The sequence below is a fragment of the Mobula birostris genome, chromosome 1, assembly GCF_030028105.1.
Source record: "Mobula birostris isolate sMobBir1 chromosome 1, sMobBir1.hap1, whole genome shotgun sequence".
NCBI lineage: Eukaryota > Metazoa > Chordata > Chondrichthyes > Myliobatiformes > Myliobatidae > Mobula > Mobula birostris.
The window spans coordinates 5,947,255-5,965,277 of NC_092370.1; the positions used below are offsets into that span (position 1 = coordinate 5,947,255).

General features: G+C 42.6%; 1 protein-coding gene across 1 annotated transcript in view; it reads left to right on the plus strand.

Moving 5' to 3' along the window:
• Positions 1–12,889, plus strand: part of cdh17 (cadherin 17, LI cadherin (liver-intestine)) — a 180,142-nt gene extending 167,253 nt beyond the window's left edge. Inside the window, exons 17-18 of the mRNA XM_072251931.1 lie at positions 8,683–8,799; positions 9,908–12,889. Of these exons, the coding sequence (XP_072108032.1) occupies positions 8,683–8,799; positions 9,908–10,023 (233 nt within the window). The 3' untranslated portion in view covers positions 10,024–12,889. The remainder of the gene's footprint in view (positions 1–8,682; positions 8,800–9,907) is intronic.
• The last annotated feature ends 5,134 nt before the right edge of the window (positions 12,890–18,023 follow it).

Below are 18,023 nucleotides of genomic sequence, written 5' to 3' on the forward strand. Positions count from 1 at the left end.
TTCTGAGTTGGATGATCAGCCATGATCATAATGAATAGCGGTGCAGGCTCGAAGGGCCGAATGGCCTACTCCTGCACCTATTTTCTATGTTTCTACGTAAAATGGAGGGATATGGATATGGTGTAGGTAGGAGAGATTAGTATTTTTGGGGGAGGGTTTATTTACTTTTTAGCTGGTTCAGCACAACATTGTGGGCCGAATGGCCTGTTCCTGTGCTATATGTTCTATGTTAATAACCTCGCACTCAACTTGATCAGTAACACCAAGGAAACGATTGTGGAATTCAAGAGGAGGCAATTGTGAGAACACAATACAGTTCCCATCGAGGAGTCAGCAGTGGAAAGGGCGAGCAGTTCAGGTATCAACATCTCTGAGGGTCCATCCTGGACCCAACATATTGATGCAATCATGGAGAAGGCATGCAAGTAGTTCTACTTCATTAGGATTTGGAGGAGATCTGGTTTGCCACCAAAGACTCTCGTAAGTTTCTACAGATGTACTGTGGAGAGCATTCTTACTGGTCACATCACCGTCCGGTATGGCGGGGCCACTGCACAGGATGTGAAAAAGCTGCAGAAAGTTGTAAACTCAGCCAGCTCCATCACGGGCACCAGCCTCCTCAGTACTGAGGACACCTTCAAAAGGCGATGCCTCAAAAAGTCAGCATCCCTCATTAAAGACCCTTGCCGCACAGGACATGTCCTTTATCAAGGAGGAGGTACAGGAGCCTCAATGCTTCAGGAATAGCTTCTTCCCCCCTGCCATCAGATTTCTGAATGGACATTGAACCCATGAACACTGCCTCACTTTTTGTTCTTTTTGCGCTATTACATATATATATATTCTTATAGTAATTCTTGTGTATTGCACTGTACTGCTGTCACTAAACGACATTTTTTATAACAGATAAACCTGATAACGCAACTAATATATCTGATTCTGAATCTGAACAAAGGGTTAGAGCTTAGCCCTGAATAACTAACAACAGAAACACATCGGCCTTTTGTACTTCTCTTTGACATTCATTTTCAATAATGTCTCTGGCAGCAAACGTTGACAAAAATGCAAGTAGTCTGCGGACTGACCATGATCACTTTCATAGTATTTGTACTCAAGACTGTCTGAATTTTGTACAGTACATTTATTAAAACCAAGAGGGTATACAGAACGGGAATGGGAGCACTCTACGATAACTTGTAGTATATGTTATGTATTGCACTGTACTGCTACCGCAAAACAACAAATTTCACAACATATGTCAGTGAAAATCAACCCAATTCTGTTTCTGTTCTGGATATCAAGTGGACGTCTGCAGTAATCACAAATATTAGAGATTCTGCAGATGCTGGAAATCCAGAGCAGCACACACAAAACACTGCAGGAACTCAGCAGGTCAGGCAGCATCTATGGAGGGGAGAAACAAGGTTTCAGGCAGAGACCCTTCATTAGGACTGGGAAGGGAGGGAGAAGAAACCAAAATAAGAAGGTAGGGAGGGGAAGGAGTACAAACTGGCGGCTGATAAGTGAAACCAGTTGAGTGGGAAGGTGGCGGAGTGGGGGATGGGCAAGAAATAACATAAGAAGTTGGGAGGTGACAGGTGGAAGAGATAAAGGGCTGGAGAAGAAGGAATCTGATGGGAGAGGAGAGTGGACCATGGGAGAAAGGGAAGGAAGAGGGGAACCAAAGGGAGCTGACGGGACAGTGAGGAGAAAAGAAGGATTAAGAAGAATCAGAATGAGGAATGGAAAAAGAGAGAAGGAAGGAGGAAAGAGAAATTAGCTGACAGTTGGAGAATGGAGAAATGCTGCCCGACCTGCTGAATGGCGTCAGCATTTTGTGTCTGTCACTCATCATTTCCAGCATCTGCATGATCTCTTGTGTTGACGATGACTCACCATTGTTTGCTACCAATGACTTTACATGGGCAATTGCTCAATGGATATTAGCCCTCAATTTGCATATATTAGGGATAAAATTATTGGTTTTTTCATAAGGCAAAAAAATTTATCTTTGCAGTGAGAAGATCTCTGCACAGTTAGGCAGAGACTCTGTTATGCTAGTACACTTTCCATTGATCTCACGTCTGAGAAAATGGGTAGAATTTCAACTGATTTATACTACAAAGGATCTGCAGAACACATGTATTTTAATGCTGTCATTATGTTTATTTTCTGTTAATGATTTAAAAATAGTATCTCATGAGAATTAAACTCTTAACTAAATGTGATCTTCATTTTGACATTTGGACATAATTTAGTTATGCAATATTTGCAATGTAAATGTAGACTCGGTGGCCACTTTATTAGATACATCTACTGAGTGCATCTTCATGGTCTTCTGCTGCTGTAGCCCATCCACTTCAAGGTTCGATGTGTTGTGTGTTCAGAGATGCTCTTCTGATATTTGGCGCCCTTATTTCCAAAAGATAGGATGGCATATTTAGTTGCTCCGATGATAAAGATCTTGGTCCCTTGGGGAAAGGAATAAATAAATATACTAAATTTATTTTGAATCCCATGGAGCATGTGGAAACCTTCCAACACCCAGGCAGTTCTTTTTTTTCTTCTTTCTTTTTTTTTCAGGTAGGAGTATATATCAGGGGGAAGGATTAAGGGGAGGGGGGAGGGTAGACATTATCTTTTCATGTATTCACTTTGAAAACTCAGTAAAAATTATATTAAAAAAAATAAAATAAAAAAAAGAGATGCCCTTCTGCCCACCACTGTTGTAACGTGTGGTTATTTGAGTTACTGTCACCTTCCTGTCAGCTTGAACCAGTCTGGCCATTCTCCTCTGATCTCTCTCATTCACAAGGTGTTTTCCCCCACAGAACTGCCATTTACTGGATTTTTTTTTCATTTATAACACTATTCTCTGTAAACTCCAGAGACTGTTGTGCATGAAAATCCCAGGAGACCAGCGGTTTCTGAGATACTCAAATTGCGCTGTCTGGCACCAACAATCATCCCACGCTCAAAGTCACTTAGAACACATTTCTCCCCCATTCTGATGTTTGCTCTGAACAACAGCTGAACCTCTTGACCATGTCTCCATGCTTTTATGCATTGGGTTGCTGCTACGTGATTAGCTGATCAGATATTTGCATTAAAGAGCAGATGTACCTAATAAAATAGCAAAACAGTGTATTACAAAGAAAAGTACAAAGTAAATTTTTATTATCAAAGAACATGTATGTCACCATACAGAGCCCAGAAATTTATTTTCTTGTGGGCATACTCAATAAATTCATAGAATAATAATGATAACAATGAACCTGGAGACAGCACAGACATGAAATCAGTCCCATGATTATAAGAAATCTGATTAAACCTAAATTGAAAATGAAGAGCAAACATGGATTTGGTAAATGAATAATCTGTCTCAGCGTCCATGCAATAAATAGACATTGGGGTACTTAATAATCCAGGCTATTAAGCACGTAATGCAAATGAGTGAAAACATGTGTTCAAAACATTGTAATGGGTTCTGGTGCATTGTTAAGAGGAAATAATAAATCTGTTGTTAGGGTGGTTCAGAAGGCATATTGGCATGCAGGTCTTTATTAGTCGAGGCATTGAGTTTAAAAGTCAGGAATTTAAGTTGCAGCTTTATGAAACTCAGGTTAGGCTGCATCTGGAGTATTGCACTCCTTTATGAGAAGGAAGATGAGGCTTTGGAGAGGGTGCTGAATTACCAGGATTATGTCTAGATGAGAGAATGTGTGCTATCATGAGAGACTGGACAAACATGGGTTGCTTTCTCTGGAGCGCCAGCGGCTGAGGGGAAATCCAATAGAGGCACAGATAGAGTAGACAGACAGTGTGAGGAGGAATTTCTTTCACCAGAGAGTGGTGAGTCTGTGGAATTCTTTGCCACAGGCAGCTGTGGAGGCCAAGTCTTTATGTATATTTAAGGCAGAGGTTGATAGATTGGCCAGGACAGGAAGGGATACAGGGAGAAGCAGCTGATTGAGGCTGAGAAGAAAATTGGATCAACCATGATGAAATGATGGACCAGACTCGATGGGTCTCGTATATCTTATTAGGGACTTATTATGGTCTTATTAGGTACTTTTAAGAGACATTTAGATAGACACATGAATGTGAGGAAATGGAAGGATATGGACATTGTGTAGGCAGAGTGGAATTAGTTTGGTTGGCCATTTGATGACGAATTTAATTGGATCAGTACAACATTGTGGGCCGAAAGGCCTGTTCCTGAGCTGTACTGTTCAATATTCTATGTATTGAACTGAATTGAATTGACTTTATTTCTTACATTCTTCACATACATGAGGAATAAAAATCTTTTTGTTACTTCTCCATCTAAATGTGCAATGTGCAATCCTAGTAATTTATAATAATTTATAATAAATAGAACAGTCAATGTAATATGAGTACACTCATGTCAGCATGAGTTCATCAGTCTGATGGCTTGGTGGAAGAAGCTGTCCCGGAGCCTGTTGGTCCTGGCTTTTATGCTGAGGTACCATTTCCCGGATGGTAGCTGCTGGAATAGATTATGGTTGGGGTGACTCGGGTCCTCGGTGATCCAACGGGCCCTTTTTACACACCTGTCCTTGTAAATGTACTGAATCATAGGAAGTTCACAACTACAGATGCGCTGGGCTGTCCACACCACTCTCTGCAGAGTCCTGCAATTGAGGGAAGTACAGTTCCCATAGCAGGCAGTGATGCAGCCAGTCAGGATGCTCTCAATTGTGCCCCTGTAGAAAATTCTTAGGATTTGGGGGCCCATACCAGACTTCCTCAACTGCCTGAGGTGAAAGAAGCACTGTTGTGCCTTTTTCACCACACAGCTGGTGTGTACAGACCATGTGAGGTTCTCGCTGATGTGGAGGAACTTAAAGCTGTTTACCCTCTCAACCCCAGATCCACTGATATCAATAGGGGTTAGCCCATCTCCATTCCTCCTGTAATCCACAACCAGCTCCTTTGTTTTTGCGACATTGAGGGAGAGGTTGTTTTCTTGACACCACTGTGTCAGAGAGATGACTTCTTCCCTATAGGCTACCTCATTATTGTTTGAGATAAGGCCAATCAATGTAGTGTCATCGGCAAATTTAATTAGCAGATTGGAGCTGTGGGTGGCGATACAGTCATGGGTGTACAGGGAGTACAGGAAGGGACTCAGTACACAGCCCTGAGGGGGTTGTACTGTACTGTGTTGTAGTAGGATCACTCTAGTCGAGTATGATGTTCTCCTAAGGAGTCATCTGTTGGTGGGGCCTGCAGAGGCTGATCCAGGATCCACATAACCGGGACGTTATGGTAGATTCCCTTAATGGAGAACACCCGTACGTGACTTTGTTTAACGTGGCGAGGCTGATCCATGGGCAGGCACCACATGGTCCTTGACCGATCGGGGTCAGGGTCCAGCGATATGGAATGCAAGACAACTGGGGTCCTTTCACTGCTGCAGCCTTCTTCCATCTTCATTGCCTTTGTGATGAGTCATCATCTTCAGCCAGCTCCACTGACAAGGATTTTGCTGGATTGCTCTTCATGTGGAACCTCCTCCCTTGACCTTTCTGCCATGGGTGACCCTATCGGGAGCTAACTTCAAATGGCATCACTCTCGGGATCTCAGCAACTTACAAGCCTCTTCACCATAACCGAGTAATGAACCCCAGAGAGGATGTGCCCTGTGATGAGGCAACCAGAACTTCAATTCCCCATCTCAAGCCCACTGCAGGCTTGGCCTCCAAGAAGCATCACAGGCATTACCCACCCTGCAAAACAGTCATTTCCAAAACTTCCCTTCTGGAAAACACTATAAGGCTAGTGAAACAAAAACTTCACTGCCAGCAGATAATCTGATCAACCATTCTAGTTAGCCCACCCCTACCCCCCGATCTATCACCCCATCACTGCAGTGCACAGTAAACTCTTTAAACCACTTTCTATAATGCTGTTACATTGTAAATACATTCTAGTATTTATTTATTTATGCACATTTATTCCATGTTAAACCTCTAAATTTATTTTTACACAATTCTTTATTCTGTATAATTGGTGAATGGTTTTTTTGTTGCATTCATCCCCTGACCAACACACCACGACAAATTCCTAATACATGTAAACATATATGGCAAATAAAGATAATCTTTGATCCTTGATCCTATATCTTCCCCTCTGCAACTTCAAACACACATGTATATGGTGGTGATTGTCTGTCATGATGGTATTTATGATAGATCCTTAATTAGAAATGTTACAGGGAGAAGGCAGAAGAATGGGGTTGAGAGGATAATATAGCAGCCATGATGAAATAGCAGAACAGACTCAATGGGCCAAATGGCCTTATTCTGCCCAAATGTCTTGTCTTATTACCTTACTTATGTAGTTATGGTCATTTTTTCACACTTGTACTTTAATCTCTATCTTTAATTTTATATAATGCTTTACAATTGTTGAATGTTCAGTTTGGTGCATGTCACACACTGACAGTAAATTTCTCATGCATGTAAATGTGTATGGCAAATGAAGTTGGTCTTTGAAACTGGCCTATAGATTAGTGCACAGACTCTACACAGTCCAGTGGGGGTGGGGGGGGGGTGTGCAGAGTAGCACAGCAGACAGTGTTGCTTTCTCAATAATCCACGTTCCTCTGGTTTGGTCTGTCTGGTATGTATTTGAACAGTGTCCCTGTGACTGTATGGATTTCCTCTGGGTCTCCCGTTTCTTCCCACCTCCCAAAAAAAGCATCTTTATTTTATATTGAACGTCGAACACTATAGTGCTGTACAGGCCCTTCAGCCCACCATGCTGTGCTGACCTTTTAACTGATTCCATTTAACCCTTCCCTCCCACATGGCACTCTATCATCCATCTGCCTATCTAGGAGTTTCTTAAAAATCTCTGTAATATATCTACCTCTACCACCATTCCTGGCAATGTGTTCTACACACCCACCACTCTCTGTGTGAAAGGAAAACTTACCTTTGACATTCTCCCAAACCTTCCTCCAATCAACTTAAAATTATGCCCCTGCTATTAGCCATTTCCAACTTGGGAAAAAGTCTCTGGCTGTCCACTCGATCTGTGCCTCAAATCATCGTATCATCATGTACACCTCTGTCAAGTCACCTCTCATCCTCCTTCACCCCGAAGAGAACAACCCTAACTCGCTGAAACTATCCTCATGAGGCATACTCTCTAGTCCTGGCAGCACCTTGGTAAATCTCCTCTCGAAGCAACCACAAAACTTTAATAACATAGAACATAGGACATACTGTGGAGCACTGCGGCACAGTACAGGCCCTTCACCCACGACGTTGTGCCAACCTTTTAACTTACATTAAGACCGATCTAACCCTTCCCTCTTACATAACCCTCCATTTTTCTATCTTCCATGAGTTTCTCAAATGTCTTTCATCTGCTTCTATTACCAGTCTTGGCAGGGTGATCCACACAAACACCACTCTTTGTATTAACAACCTCTTTACGCTGGGTAATCTTTTGTTGATTGCACTTGTGGGAGAAGAAGGGCAAGGAGGAGAAGTTACCAGAAGTTGGAGAAATCGATGTTCATGCCATCTGGTTGGAGTCTACTCAGATGGTTGCACCTCCAACTTGAGTGTGGCCTCATCATGGTTGTAGAGGATGCCATGGGCCACCGTGTCAGAATGGGAATGGAAGGTTGAATTGGAATGTTGGCTACTTGGAGATCTTTCCTTTCATGCTGGATCGAGTGAAGGTGCTTGATGAAATGGTCCTCCAGTCTGTGTTGGGACTCACCAATGTTTGCATTCATTTTCAGAGAGCTAGAGTATAAAATCAGGGAAGTAATGCTGAGATTTTAAGGCATTGGTTAGACCGCACTTGGAGTATTGTAAGCAGTTTTGGGTCTCTTATATAAGAAAGGATGTGCTGGCACTGGAGAGGGTACGGAGGAAGTTCACAAGAATGATCCCAGGAAAGAAAGAATATGAGTAGCATTTGATGGATCTGGGCTTGTACTCGCTTGTGTTTAAAAGAATGAAGGGGGAATTCATTTAAAACCTATTGAAAATTGAAAGGCTTAGATAGAGTGGATGTGGAGAGGCTGTTTCCTAGAGTGGGTGAGGCAGGATCAGAGGGCACAGCCACTCAGAACAGAGGTGAGGAGGAATTTCTTCAACCAGAGGGTGATCAATCTGTGGAATTCATCGCCACAGACCGTGGAGGGGGCCAAGTCATTGCGTACGTTTAAAGAGGAGGCTCCAGCTTCAAGCTTCAAGTTTATTGTTGTTCAGCAGCCACCACCAAACGAAAGTGTTTCCCTGACCAAGGTGCACAACACAGTATATATAAATCACACTCAACGCATGAGGTAATATTACCACAAATAATAAGGTGCATTTACATTACAAGTTAAAAAGTAAACATCATTATTCCATTGGCACTTCGTAAGTGATGTGACCTGAGTGGTGGCAGAGAGTTGTAAAAAGCCTGTAAAAATTGGTTAGAATGAGGTGAGGGAGCCTCAGTCACCTCAATCTCCTCAGGAAGTGAAGATGCTGCTGTGCTTTCTTTACTAAAAAGGTGGTGTTGAGGGACCAGGTTGGTGCATTATTGGTTAGTAAGGACATCAAGGGTTACAGGAAGAAGGCAAGGGAATGCTTAACCAATTAAAATATGAAATACACAACACATTTGTCTCTCTGTTTTTATCCCTAGTTAAAGTGTGCAAGTGCTCAAAATACGGAGTGTGCTTTATCCCAGTAGACAATCAACCCAGTTATTCAAAAGCAGGACTTGCAGTCGGAATCCTTCTTGGAACGCTCGCTGTAATAGGTAAGTGTGGATCAAACCCCAGGCTGCATGTTATGATTTATTTATCTATTATTGCGACAAAACATAGCCAGCTGAAAGTAGTGGATGTGGCCCTGTCCATCACCGTAAAGCCTACTCCACCACTGAGTACATCCATCATCAGAGACACTCGGGCCACACTCTCTTCTCGTTGCTGCCATCAGGAAGCAGGCACAGGGGCCTCAAGACTCACACCATCAGGTTCAGGAACAGTTAATACCCTCAACCATCATGAAGAAGGTACAGGAGCCTCAGGATTCACACTACCATGTTCTGGAACAGTTATTACCCCTCAACCATCAAGCTCTTGAATCAGAGGGGATGACTTCACTCACCACCACACTGAACTGTTCCCACAACCTATGGACTCACTTTCAAGGACTCTTCATCTCATGTTCTCATTATTTATTTATTATTATTTCTTTATTTTCCTTTCTTTTTGCATTTTGCACACTGGTTGCTTGTAGTTTGTCTTTGTTTCTATTGTATTTCTTTGTTCTGCTGTGAATGTCTGCAGGAAATTAAATCTCAGGGTAGTATCTGGTGAACTGTGAACTTTGAACCCCATCAACGTGTGTGGTAACTTCGAGGGACCTGTGGATGTGAACCCAAGACTGGCCTGTTCCTCCATGCTGCTAAAAGTCGCTGAAGCATCACCTCTGGCAGCATGTTCCACGCACCTATCACTCTCTGTCTCAAAACCTCATCTCCGACAACCCCCCCTCCAGTGTATGCCCCTTTGTATTAACTATTTGCACCCTGGGAAAAGGTCTCTGGCTGTCCACTCGATCTATGCCTCTTACTATCTTGTACACCTCTATCAAGTCACCTCTCATCCTCTTTCGTTTCAAAGAGAAAAGCCCTAGCTCACTCAACTTTCCTCATAAGATAGTTTTTCAAAAGTTCTATTGTATTTCTTTATTTTCTTGTAAATGCCTGCAAGAAAATTAATTTCAGGATAGGATATGTTGACATATATGTACTTTGATCATAAATTTACTTTGAACTTTGCTAAGATTTTGTTACAAAAATATTAGTTTAAAACTGCTTGCAGAGGAATAATTTGACCTGTTCATTCATCACTCCACAGGCTTGATCCTCTTAATCGTATTTTTAAAAACCAAACCAAAGAAGCATGGAAAAGCTGATCTGACAAATCGAGTGGAACGGACTGAGAATGAAACGATACCTCTGGCTAACGCATAATGGCAGATATTTAAAAGCCTACTGCACTCAGAAGAAGTTATCAGAGTCAGCCTTCCAATCTTATGAAGATCCATTTACAAAACTTTCCAGGGATTATTCTTTTTATTATAAAACAGGTTTTGAATATTAAAAAGTTTCTGCGTGCACACACACACACACACACACACACACACACACACAAAAAAACACACACACACACACATACACACACACACACACACGTTATGAATACAATCTTCCTGAACACTTAGTGACATGTAAGGTTGTCTACCGAGCATGGGATTAATACATTCTGCTTTGCTGTTAAAAGCACTCCATTGTATTTGGAATATCAGTGTATCATACTCTAGAGTGTTTATTTACAATGTGCTTGGGGGTGAATGTGACGATAGACAAATTGAGTTTATAAATAGACAGCTTTGATTTTTGTTAGGTTAGAGTGATTTTTTTTTGATTAATATTATAAATTAATTTAGATTTGGTAAATCGTCTGTCCCCAAATGCACTCAGTGGCCACCTTATCAAGTACAGCTGTACACCTGCTTGTTAATACAAATATCTAACAGCCTGTCATGCAGCAACTCAATGCATAAAAGCATGCAGACATGGTCAAGAGACTCAGTTATTGTTTAGATCAAACATCAGAATGGGGAAGAAATGTGATCTAAGTGACCTGGACAGTGGAATGATTGTTGGTGGTGGATGGGGTGATCAGAAACCACTGATCTCCTGGGATATTTACACACAACAGTCTCTAAAGTTTACAGAGAATGGTACGAAATATTTTGTTTAAAATCCAGTGAGTGGCAGTTCAGTAGCCTGAACAGGAAAGCAACGGTAACCATGCGTTACAACAGTGGTGTGCAGAAGAGCGCCTGTGAACACACAGCATGTCGAATCTTGAAGTGGTTGGGCTACAGCAGCAGAAGACCACAAACATGCACTCCTGTACCTAATGAAGTGGCCACTGAGTGTACTTCTTGCCAAAATGATGGTCCTTTTTTAATTTAATTATTTTTATTTGTTAGTTAATCAGGGGAATAATTCTGGGTGAACACCAGAGCAGCTAATCATATATAGTAGACCACCTGGTGTGTCTTTCCACTGTCTTCATATCATTTGGCATCCGTGATAAATGAGTCAAAAGATTTGTAATATTTTTAAAAATTGCCTCAGGTTTATTTTATAGCTGGATGTTTGTTTACTGAGTCTTGCCTCAATTCCATTTTGATGAGGTCATAACAGTGATGTCATAATCAGTGAACTGATTTTCATTCCTACGATTTGTGTTTGATTTGTAAGAAATTTGTAAGAAACTTGACAAAAAAAAACTTCTTTATTCCGTGATGGGTGAGCATAGACAGTTGAAAGTACAGGGGGCGGGTGCGGCAGGGGTAAATTTTTTTACACAGAGAGTGGTGGGCGTGTGGAATGCCCTGCCAGGGATGGGGGTAGGGGCAGACACATCAGGGACATTTAAGAAACTCTTAGGTAGGCGCATGGAATTAAAAAAATGGAGGGCTACGTAGAAGGGAATGGGTAGATTGATCTTAGAGTAGGTTAAGAGGTCGTCACAACATTGTGGGCTGAACAGCCTGTACGGTACTGTTCAAAACCACAACCAATCTAAATAATGTGAGTAACCATGCAGCTGCATTCAGTTTCACAGCATAGAAATCCCTGTTGATAAATGTTCCACAGAAAGCGTAGTTCCAACGGCTTCAATTTTACACAACAGGCTGTTGTCCTCCCTGTATGGAAGCAGTTTTTCTTGACCATACGTTCATTGAGAGAACACAAAAACTCCTTACAGACAGTGGCAGGAAGTGGAGTTGCTTGTTATCTTGAGGAAAGTTAGCAGTATTCCAAACTTTGCTTCTTTTATTGGTCCAAGAACCAATTTGATCTCCAAACCTTTCTGAATACTGCTATCGATGAGAGTACCGTCTAGGTAAGTACTGGGAGTCTGTTTCATCGAGCACCACCACTGCGTGCACCACGAGCAGACTTTCCCAGTGGCCCAATATTTTAATTCCCATTCCCATTCTGACATATTGGTCTATGGCCTACACTTGTGCAATACTGAAACCACCCTCAGGGTAGAGGAGCAACATTTTATTTCTGTCTGGGTAGCCTCCAATCTAATGGCATGAATATTGATTTCTTGCAGTGAAGAAATCCCCTCCCTTTCCCCTGTTCTTCAATTCTCCACATTGGCCTCTTACCTCTCACCTGCCTATCACCTCCCACTGATGCCCCCCCTCCTTCCCCTTTTCCTATGGTCCACTCTCCTCTCCTATCAGATTCCTTCTCTCCAGCCCTTTACCTTTCTCACTCACCTGGCTTCACCTATCACCTTCTGGCTATTCTCCTTCCCCTCCCTCTACCTTTTCATTCTGGCATCTTCCCCATTCCTTCTCAGGCCTGAAGAAGGGTCTCGGCCCAAAACGTTGATTGTTTACTCATTTCCGTAGATGCTGCCTGACCTGCTGAGTTTCTCCAGCATTTTGTGTGTGTTGCTCTGGATTTCCAGCATCTGCAGAATTTCTTGTGTAAATAAGAATATTGCTTGGAAGATATTCTTTGAGTCAGTTGTTTTAAAGTATCCTTCCTTCGTGTTAATACTGAATTGAAATGTTAATGATGTAATAATAAGAAGATTGTGTGTTGTGTTGTCACGGCAACTGAAGAGCATCGAAGGGTAAACCTTTAAGAAATAGTTGAGCGGCTTTATAATCTGGTGTGATCGCGCTCGAGGTAGCAATTGTACTGCTTGTCTTTCCTGTAGAAATTATGGATATTCTCAGTGTGACCATGCCTCTGTTTTCAGGCTTTATGTTCTAATTTTGGAATACAAGTATCTGCCAAGCTGACTTTTGGTATTTTTTTGAGTTGTACTGATCATCACGTTCCTGGTGGGCTCTGTTAGCTACATGGGTTATAAAATGGCTGGAGTCGCTAAGCACTTCAGTGCAAGGGTGTTTGCTGGGTGTATCTAAAATCAAACTTCCAGAAGTTAGCAAAAACAGTGAAAAGAAAACTGCCAATATTTATGAAAATATATCCACCAGAAAACCAATTAAATTTAAGGCAGCTTTTCTTCTTCAAAAATCTCCTCCTTAAGCCCACCCTCCGCCACCTCCGGTTTAAATTCCATGTGGAATATTTTGGAGGATCAAGAACCAAGAACCAAGGACACAATAATACAATAATAGCCTTGTACTATTTTCGTCCAGTGTGAACTCCTGGCAGCCCCGATATCTATCTATCTATCTCTCTCTCTCTCTCGCGCTCTCTCTCTCTCTCACTCTCTCTGTGAGAGCGATGATCCCTGATTTACTAGGCACCAGGATAAACCTTCTTTAATGTCAACTAAAGATTGCATGTGAATGAGAATATGATGCACTCCAAAATGTAGATACAGTCATATTAAAAAATAGACAAGTATCTACCTTAAATACAGTATACAGACAACATATACCCATTTACACATCCTCATTACTAAAGAAATGGATTATTCCACCGTGTATGGCGGGAAAGGCACCATAAACCCAAGCCGAGCACAGCAGCTCAGGTTAGGTCCCATGATGAGAATACACCGGGGGAAGTGCATGCACTCAGCACAACACCAGCAGAATGACAAGGCAATGTGTCTCTGTGAGTCCGTGTATGTGGATGACAGTGTGTGTGTGTGAATGAGTGTTTGTGTGTATGTGTGAGAATGCACTTGTGTTGATCGAGTGCCCTCCATGACAGGCTCCTTATGATATCCAGATTTTTTTTGGAGAAGTAGAAAATCAGAAAAAGCTCTGAGGATGAGGAGATCTGGTACAAGTCCAGAGGCTCTTGAACTTCCTACCCGATGACAGCAACGAGAAAAGAGCATGGCCAGGGTAGCGGGGATCTCTGATGGTGGATGGGCTCTCCTACAACAGCATTTCACGTAGATGTGCTCAATTGTTGGGAGGGCTTTACCAGCGATGTACTGGGTTGAATTCACTACCTTTTGTAGGATAAAAGGAAGTTTGCATGTGGGCATTGCAAGTAACTGAGTAGACAAATATTTAGTTTAGCACAAAAAGATTGAGTATATAACAGAAGACTTAGTAAGCTCTCAGTGAGACTGTGGCTGGACACTACACACATTTTTGGTTTCCCAACCTAAGAAAGCATCGATTTGTCTCAAGCGAGTGTGACAAAGATTGATTGCCTAGTAAAGGCCACAGTGGCATAACGGTTAGTACGACGCTATCACAACTCGAGCTGTAACTTCTCCCCACAACCGCAGGGGATTCCACCAGGTACTCGAGTTTCCTCCCACAGTCCAATGACATACCGGTTAGTAGGTTAATAGGTACCGTAAATTGTCTGGTGATTAGGCTAGGGCTAAATAGGTGGGTTGCTAGGCAACACGCCTCATTGATCTGGTAGGGTCTATTCTGCGCTGTATCAATAAATAAATAAATAATCAATCATTGTCATTATTTTGTCCTGTGTTAAATAGCTGGGTTGCTGGACAGTGTGGCTCATTCCATCATATATCTTTAAATAAAATAAATCAAATTAAATATACTGAGGTTGTCCTTTGAGGAAACGTGGCTTATATTCTCAGAAAAGTAATTAAAACATGTAAAATTCTTCATATTCTTGATGGAGGAGTGCAGGAGAATATTCTCCCCTGCCTGAGTTCAGAATTCAGGTTTGAATAAGGAATTAGTCATCGGAGGATTAATTTCTAGGCTCCTGAGGTTGTGCCAAACTTCTCCGGGTTGTATATGGTGACATATATGTACTTCGATAATAAGTTTACTTTGAACTTTGAACAAATAGAAAGAGGGTGTTCAGTAGATGACTTGGGTCAGAGACTGAGAGATGTTTTGATACGAAGTTCAAAGTTCAAACCACATTTATTATTGAAGTGTGTATACTACATAGACCCTTGAGATTTGTCTCCTTACGGACAGCCATAAAACAAAACACACAATGCAGCCTGTTAAAAAAAACCATCAAACATCCAATGTGCAAAAAAAAGAACAAATCATACAAACAATAAAAAGTAAGCAAATAACATTCCGTACTAAAGTTCGGGAGTGAGTTCACAGCCACGAAGCCAGTCGTCACTACGGCCGGTCCAGGAGCCCGTTAGTTACAGGCCAGCGCCTCCGTTCAGCACAGAGATGTGTAAACCTCACCGGGCAATGAGCCTGTCGCTTGCCTCCAGCCACAACCACTGATCGTTTCAATCAGGCTCGGTGCTTAAATCAGCCAAATATCAGCTCGTTCCTCACTCTCAGATCTGGGCCCGGTCCCTACTACCTTGATTCAGCCTGTACCCGAACTTTGCAATCTGGCCCCGCGCTTAAATGGATCAAACATCAGCTCATTCCTCACCCTCAGGCTTGGACCCCGCTGCCTTGATTCTGCCTCCCCTCATCAAGTTACGGTATTGCTTTGCACTGTTGTAACTATATGTTATAATTATGTGGTTTTGTCAGTTTTTTCAGTCTTGGTCTGTCCTGTGTTTTGTGATATCACACCGGAGGAAATATTGTATCATTTCTTAATGCATGCATTACTAAATAAACAATAAAAAGAGGACTGCATGTCTTCATAATCTAAAATCTAACCCATGAACTCTTTTTATTGTTTATTTAGTAATGCATGCATTAAGAAATGATACAATATTTCCTCCGGTGTGATATCACAAACAACAGTGCAACAATACCATAACTTGATGAAGTCCATGAGCACAGTAAAAGTTCAAAGTCTCTCAAATGTCCCACATCTCACGCAGATGGGAGAAGGAAGAACTCTCCCTGCCATGCCAACCACAGTCCAACTCTGAGTCATCCGAAAACTTCGAGCTCTGATCAGCTCTCCGACACCGAGTAATGAGCACCATCTCCGTCCGAACAATTCGACCTCAATCTTGGTCGCCAACAGCAGGCAAAGCCAGGGATTTTGAGGCATTCCCTCCGGAAGATTCCTGACCATGCAGTAACGACAGCAGCGAACGAGCATTTCAGAAATTTCTCCAGATGTTCCTCTGTGCTTTCACGTCCCTCTCCACCAAATCAGAATTGTCCACGGCCCCTATTTAACGGATACAATATCATTTTTCACCGGAGGGCTAATGGTGAAAGGTGAAATGCTGATGGAGAACATGAGGGGGAGCTTCTTCACTCAGAGGGTGGTGAGAGTGTGGAATGAGCTGCCAGTGGGAGTGGTGGATGCAATTTCAATTTCGACATTTGAGAGAAATTAGGACAGGTACATGGATGGGAGGGTGCAGTTCGGTGGGAGTAATCAGTTTAAATGGTTTCAGTATGCACTGGATGGGCCGAAGGGCCTGTTTCTGTGCTGTGCTTTTGTATGACTCGATGACTCTATGAGTCCACTCTGCCATTCCATCGTGGCTGATTAATTATTCCTCTTAACCCCATATCCTTTGATGCCCTTACTAATCAAGAAGCTATTTGTTTTAAATATACCCTGGAAATTAATTCAATAGATTCTGGCTGAAGAAATTCCTCCTCATTTCTGTTCCAAAAGAACATCCCTCTATCCTGAGGCTGTGCTCTCTGGTCCTAGCCTCACCCTCTATAGGAAACATTCCCTCCAGATCCATTCTATCCAGGCTTTTCAAGATTCAATGAGAGCTTCCCTTATTCTTCTGAACTCCAGTGAGTACAGGCCCAGAGCCATCAAACGTTCCTTCTACGTTAAGTCTTTCCATCCTGGGAGCATTCTTGCGAGCGTACTCTGGACCCTCTCCAATGCCAGCATATCTTCCTACGATACTCCACGGGTGGTTTGACCAATGTCTCATAAAACCTCAGCATTACATCCTTGCTTTTGTATTCTAGCTCTGGAAATGACTGTTAATGAATGTCACCACCGACTCGCCCTGCAAATAAATGCAGTGCTCTGGTTTTAAAGTTTTTAAAATACTTTTTATTGAGATAAACTGTTAAGTAGGCCCACCTGGCCCTTCGAGCCTCGCTTCCCTTCCATCCCCTGATTTAATCCTAGCCTAATCACAGGACAATTAACAACCACCATTTAACCTACCACAGTCTTTGGACTGTGGGAGGAAACCAGAGCACCCGGAGGAAACCCACGCAGTCACGGGGAGAGCGCACAAACTCTGTACAGGTGGCGGCAGGAACTGAACCTGGGTCACTGGGACTGTGAAGAGTTGTGCTAATCACTACCCTTCCACCTGGCTTTACAGCTTGCTCTGCTGGTTTTTCAGCTGCACTGTAGGTCAGCCTGTCCTCTCCACTCCTCCCTGCTGGGTTACTGGCGAGTTGCCGCTCGGGAGGTACAGCTGTGCCCTGCCTTCCACCTGCCGCTACGGGCTCACAATAAACGCACAAAGAGAGCAAAACAGGAAAAGGTAGTAACTGAGTACCGACAGGATCTGAGTCAGACAACAAATAAAAGGTTTCAACTACCACAACACTATATTTATATTGGTTTATTTTTGCATCTGGTGAAAACAACTCCTCGGTTGTTTCCATGTCTGTTGAGATTAAAATTAGCTTTATTTGTCACGTATGCAAATAAATGAGGTGGAGATAAATCTCTTCCACAGGAGGTGTAAGGTGCTCCTTCCCTCCTCTAGCCTGCAGGTCACCCTCGGGCGAGGTGTAGCATCTGTTCAGCCCCTCCCCATCCGATCAGGGTCATGTGAAGCCATGGGAGCAGGTGGTGGATGGTCGTATGAGCAGCCGGTGCAGATCACAAGTCCTGGTTATGTGACCACTGACGCCAGGCAGACAATCTCTGAAGGGTATTAACCAATTTCCTCCTGGGATCAATAAAGTATGACTATGACTATAATGGCTGGGATCACCTGTCTTGTAAAGACACCACCCTGAAGAAAGCAATGCCAAACCACCTCTGTAGAGACATTTGCCGAGAACAACACAGCATGGTACACAACAAACAAATACGTGATACATCAAAGCATACAGTGAGGTGCATTGTTTTGTGTC